Raw genomic sequence first — 6,667 nt, forward strand, 5'->3', positions numbered from 1 at the left:
TCCTTACAACTTTTAATATTCTTTCTTTGTTTTGTGCATTTGGTGTTTTGACTATTATGCAACGGGAAGAATTTCTTTTCTGGTCCAATCTATTTGGAGTTCTGTAGGCTTCTCGTATATTTATGGGCATCTCTTTCTTCAGGTTAGGGAAGTTTTCTTCTTATACATTTTTTTGAAGATATTTACTGGCCCTTTAAGTTGGGAATCTTCTCTTTCTCCTATACCTATTATCCTTAAGTTTGATCTTCTCATTGTGTCCTGGATTTCCTGGATGTTTTGAGTTATGACCTTTTTGTGTTTTACATTTTCTTTGATGATTGTCTCCATGTCTTGTATGAAATCCTCCACCCCGAGATTCTCTCTTCTATCTATTTTATTCTGTAGGTGATGTTTGTGTCTATGACTCCTGATCTCTTTGCTAGGTTCCCTATCTCCAGGGTTGTGTCTGTGTTTTCTTCTTTATTTCTAGTTACACTTTTAGATCCTAGATGGTTTTGTTTAATTTCTTCACCTGTTTGGTTGTGTTTTCCTGTAATTTTTTTAGACATTTTTGTGTTTTCTCTTTAAGGCCGTCTACTTGTTTACCTGTGTTGTCCTGTATTTCTTCATGGGAGTTATTTATGTCCTTCTTAAAGTCCTCTACCATCATCATGAGATGTGGTTTAAATCCAAATCCTGCTTTTTTGGTGTGTTTGGATATCCAGTATTTGTTTTAGTGGGAGAACTGGCCTCTGATGTTACCAAGTAGTCTTGATTTCTGTTGCTTAGGTTTCTGCCCTTGCCTCTCACCATCTCATTGTATCTGGTGTTAGCTGGTCTTGCTGTCTCTGACAGTGAGTGGCTTGGCCCTCCTTTGAGCCTGGAGTGTCAGCATTCCAGGAAAGCTGCTTTCTACCAGCAAGATCTTGGTACAGAGGACTGTGGGACCAAGTCATCTCTGGCACAGGCAGAAACCAGAAGGGTCCTGTCCCAGACTGCTCCTGGATTGGTGTGTCCTGAGGGCTCCAGGCAGGTCCCTCAGAGCAGAAGTGGTGGCTTCCCCTCTGCTCTCAGGTATGTCAGAACTCCTGGTTACTGGCTTTCAGTTTTGGGAACAGGCAGAGAGTGGAAAATTCCTGTCCATGACTGTTCCTAGGTTTCTGTGTCCAGAGGGCTGTAGACACTCATTCCTCTTGGGCCAGGAATGTGAGCAGAAGTGGTGGTTTCCCCTGAGCTCAGGATCGTCTGCACTTCAGAGAGTCCACTCTCCCCCCATAGGATTTGTGTACAGAGAGCTGTAGAATTGGGTCAGCTCCTTGCACAGGCAGAAACATGAAGTTATTTAACCACTTTAATGCTGGATAACTGAGCAGTATTAATCTATTCTAATCCTCCAAACTAATTTGGTTACCTTCCTGCCAATGTCAACATGATACTTGCACTTTGGTATTAATCTGCTTCTCTCTGCTCCAGGTATTTTCACCTGGTGTCTCCTGCACTCTCTTCCCCATGGTGAATCCCCACTTTCTCTCTACCTTTCTGCTTCTCCCTGTAGGGAGGAAGTTTATCCCTTTTCATTCCTCTGCTCAGAGATTGGCTGATCAGTTTTTTATTGGCAACCAGGAATAAATGAGAAGCAATGTTTAAACAACACTGAGACAGGGAAGTCTCAACATAAGGAATTCCACCAGATATGGAAGCACAGAAATCAGCATTAGAATAATACGAGGATAACCTTTACACTGTGTATAATACCATTCTTTCTACAGGGGACAGGTGAGTTACAGGAGCAGAAGGAATAAGGTATAAGGGAATCAATTGAGGGAGAAAGTAAGGGAAGAAATAGTTGGAGTTGGGGGAGCATTTGGGGAACTATGAGAAATAGTGCAGTAAAAGATTTGAAGAACAGAGGTTGAAGGAATGCCCATTCAGAGCCTGACCCACATGTGGCTCATACATATACAGTCACCAATCTAGATAAGATGGATGCAGCAAAGAAGCACAGGCTGACAAAAACCGGATGTAGATCTCTCCTGAGAGACACAGCCAGAATATGGCAAATACATAGGTGAATGCCAGCAGTAAACCACTGAGAATGGGACCCCTGTTGAAGGAATCAGAGAAAGGACTGAAGGAGCTTGAAGGGGCTTGAGACCCCATATGAACAACAATGCCATCCAACCGGAGCTTCCAGGGACTTTGCCACTACCCAAAGACTATACATGGATTGACCCTGGGCTCCAACGGCATATGTAGCAATGAATAGCCTAGAAAGGGCACCAGTGGAAGGAAAAGCTCTTGGTCCTGCCAAGACTGAATCTCCAGGGAAGGGATTGTTTGGGGGAGTGCGGTATAGGGAGGAGGATGGGGAGGGGAACACCCATATAGAAGGGGGGAGGGAAGGTTTAGGGAGATGTTTGCCTGGAAACCGGGAAAGGTAATAACAATTGAAATGTAAATAAGAAATACCTAATTTAATAAAGATGGAGAAAAAAAGAAAAATTGAAGTTGTCATAAGAAATTAAAATTTTAGTATTTGAAAAATAAAAATAATTTTCTAAATGAGAGATTACTCATGATGAACCTTGTAAAGTTAGCCAAGAAAATATTTAAGAATTCTATGATAAATGTAATAAATTATGCCAATTAATTGCAATTTTGCTAAAAATATTCCCTTGTAGGAGCATGTTAATGGAGAATATTAAAATTTTAACTTAACTAGAAGATACAATGTTTTAAAATTACTCAACATCATAATCTCATACCAACTTGTACATTAAATTACAATGTCTAAATTTTGAAGGAAATGATAACCCAAGATAGATATTCTTCTATTTATTTTCATTTTGTATTTTTGTTTGGAGAAATTGATGTTTTAAATAAAAATCAGATACAATGTTCTTTCCAAAAAAAAAAAAGGTTTCTGGTATCTATGTGACCTTAGTGAGGACTTCTATCATTGGGAGATATAATGTCTGAACTGTTCATCTTTTCTAGCCAGGTAAGGATCCCAGTGATGATAGTTTACTGTATTGGGTTGAGTTTTTGGCCCAGTAGTTCTCATAGAGATCCCTAAATAATCCAGACTGATGTTAGGACCGAGGTTAGCTCTCTGATAACTACTGATAATGGTGAACTCCCATACCCCCCATTGCTGAGGACAATATCTGCACATCTCATTGAACATAGAATCATCAGACTGGTGTGCTCTTGGAGATTTCACCCCTACCTTCTAATCTCCTTAGCATAGGAAGGTAATCTGCATGACTCTGATAAAAAACCTAAATACCTACCCAGTCACAAAACTCTTATCTACAATCTGTTCTGCTTTCAAGAAATGCTGGGGCAATGATGACATGGCCATGTGGGAATGGCCAACTAATGCTTGGTTTAACTTGAGTACCAGTCCAGAAGAGGGACCCTGTGTGGACAGAAACAAGGGATTGGATGGCCCAGAGACATAAGTTAGAATCAACCACAACAGGTCAAAAAACTACATGATATTCTGTTATAATCCTATATAGATATCCTGTCCAGTAATTATCAGAAAGGTTTCATTTCAGCAGTGAATTAGAGCAGTTGTAGAAACCAAAAGACAGACATTATGTGAAAAAGAGTATGTTTTGGAGGTGCCATTCAGTGTACCACCTTGGATATCAGGGAACTCCATGGAAGAGGTAAAAGACAGATTGTAGGAATCAGAAAAGAAGGACACCACGAGAATACTGGCTCATCAAATCGACTAAGCAAGGCTTAGTTGAGCACACAGAGACCTAAATGACAAGCACAAGACTTTCATGGGCCTATATAAGGTCCTCTGAGTATATGATAGGACAGTTAGTTTGGTTTTAGTGTGTGTGTGTGTGTGTGTGTGTGTGTGTACACTCCTTACAATGGGAATGGGCACATCTCTGATGCTTTTGCCTGCTCTTCAGACTTCTTTCTTCCTACAGGGTTGCCTTGTCCAGTCTCAATATGAGAGGTTTGTCCTTGAATTATTGTATCTTGTTTTCTCCTGTTTGGCTGCTATTACTTGGAGCCCTGCTATTTTCTAAAAAGTAAATGGAAGGGAGGTAGCTCTGGGGGAGGAGCATTTAGGAAAGCTAAGATGAGTTGAAGGAGGGGAAACTCTAGGTGGTAACAATAGAACAATCTATTTTCAGTACCAAAAGGACTAAAAGGAATGGAAATGTGATAAGTTAGTGCATTTTACCTATTGAATTTCTAAACTTACATGTCCAAGGCAGAGGATAACACCATAGAGTCACTAAGGTTCTCTTTCCTAACTCAACTACATTGTCGAAACTCCCTTTTGCAAATGAGACTATTATGTACTATATTCTTGTATTTTATACAGGGATACATCATATATTACTATCAACATACTTGCTAGATAAATTTAAGTAAATATCCCAATGTTGTTTTTACATTGTGATTTTTTTCTTGCAAAGGACTCTTATCAGGGCATCTTTAATATCTCTGTTCCTCAGGCTGTAGATGAAAGGATTCAGCATGGGAGTCACCACTGTGTACATCAGGGACATGGAAGCCACTTTCATTGTAGAGTTATTAGCTGATGGACATAAATACAGACCAATAATTGTCCCATAGAACAGTGAGACCACACACAGGTGGGAGCCACAAGTGGAGAAGACCTTGCGTATACCCTGAGTAGATGACAACTTTAGGATGGAAGAGAGAATTTGTACATAGGACACAACAATGAGTAAGAAAGGGATGACAACAACAAACCCTCCTAAGATAAATATCAATAGTTCATTAATATAAATATCAGAGCAGGCCAATTTAAGCAGGGCAGATATGTCACAGAAAAAATGGGCGATCACATTGTCCTCACAGAACGACAATCTAGCCATGAGTAGGGTGTGTAACATGGAGTAAAACACAGTAAGTGCCCAGAACAGTACCACCACATACACACAGAGCTTGGTGCTCATGATGCTCATGTAATGAAGGGGGAAGCAGATGGCCACATAGCGGTCATAGGCCATGACCACAAGAAGAAAGTTCTCCATGTCTGCAAAGACCATGAAAAAGTACATTTGTGTCAGACAGCCAGCATAGGAGATAGATGTGTCCTGACTCTGCATGTTCTGCAGCAACTTAGGCATTGTGACAGAGGAAAAGCAGAGATCAGAGAAGGACAAGTTGTTGAGAAACATGTACATGAGTGTGTGGAGATGGGAGTCCAGTATAATGAGGATGATGATGATGAGGTTTCCCAGGATGGTGGTGAGGTGCATGGCCAGGAACAGGGCATAGAACAGATGCTGGTGCTTCGGGGCAATGGGAAGTCCCAAGAGGAGGAACTGGGTGATAACAGATTGGTTGTCCATTACCATTCTTCCTCTCCAGTATTCTAATGAGAAAATACAAGTGTTCCTTAAAATTTAAAATAAAAATTAAGACATATCTAGTATATATATTCTACAACAATTGATTTGATAGTTATAATAGTAATTATAACCTCAAACTCCAAATATATGTTGTCATTACAATCTGTAATAATTTTTCTCAGTTTCTTTTTAGCAGGTTTCTAGTTCCCATCCTTTCCTAGATAGTTCTCTGCCATTTAATGGAGTAATGCTTTTGTTGGCTACTTCCTGCTCACCCTACATCAATAGTTTATTCATTTGTAGTTGGTTTGTTATTTTGTAAATTGATGTTCTCAAAAAATTTTGTAAAATTTATCACAATCCTTAAATATAAATTTCAAGAAAAACATATTCTAATGCATGAGATTACCATTTCAAACACACATGTCCCTATAACATACAGATTTCAGCTACACTGTTAATCATCTTTGTTCAATTACATGTATGACAGGCATCAGAAGCTCAAAAATTCCAAGTTAAACCCATGTTTGCACCTATTATCTCCCACAGTATTCTTGTTCTCATACCTTTCCAGTCACCCAAAATCTAGGAAAAAATTTCAGATTTTGTCAGAAATCTTTGAATTTAATCCATTCATTTTTTTCTAACCATGAACTACTGTCATATATTATAGAGACTCTCCCCTCAATTCTGCTGCTATTCTTCTCTGTGAGATTATATCTATATATGATGATCATATCTTGTCATTACTGGAATACAGAAGCAGACTCAGTTCATATACATGTTTTCTTGTCTCCTAATCTGCCTCTTCTTCTTCAACTTTCTTTATTTACATTGTGTCATACTAACATAGGAATTCCATCATACTTTTTCTAATTTACTTTTCAAATAACCACAATTTCTCTGAGTGTAAGTATAAAGTTCCTAAGAAAATGTTTCCTTTCCTCATATTGTGAATAGTACATCCCCATATGGTCTCATAGTGACACTTGCATTTTTCTCTTCATCATTGTTGAACTCTTCATCAAGAGTTTAGAACTCTTCACTTTCCATATTTTAGAGTTGTTCCATCTCTTGCCTATCACATTCTCCCATTTTCTTTCCCTTCATCTGGCTACCCCCATGTCAGTAATATTGTTTCTCATAATCAACTAAATTTACTTTTTCTCTATACTGAGACATTCTGCAATCTATCCTAGCATTCTACATATATATATTTAATACTTTTATAACTGATTTAAGCTGTCTAGCCTTCAATTGTAAACTATGTGCAATAAAGGTCACAGATGTATTCATTGTGTTTGGTTGTTTACAATCAATCATAATCTCCA

General features: G+C 38.8%; 1 protein-coding gene across 1 annotated transcript; it reads right to left on the minus strand.

Moving 5' to 3' along the window:
- Positions 1-4,403: 4,403 nt before the first annotated feature.
- Or1e25 (olfactory receptor family 1 subfamily E member 25) lies at positions 4,404-5,342 on the minus strand. Its single transcript, NM_001000717.1, has one exon. It carries the CDS (start codon positions 5,340-5,342, stop codon positions 4,404-4,406), a length of 939 nt encoding a protein of 312 aa, NP_001000717.1.
- Positions 5,343-6,667: the final 1,325 nt, after the last annotated feature.

The sequence above is a fragment of the Rattus norvegicus genome, chromosome 10 (genome assembly GCF_036323735.1).
Source record: "Rattus norvegicus strain BN/NHsdMcwi chromosome 10, GRCr8, whole genome shotgun sequence".
NCBI lineage: Eukaryota > Metazoa > Chordata > Mammalia > Rodentia > Muridae > Rattus > Rattus norvegicus.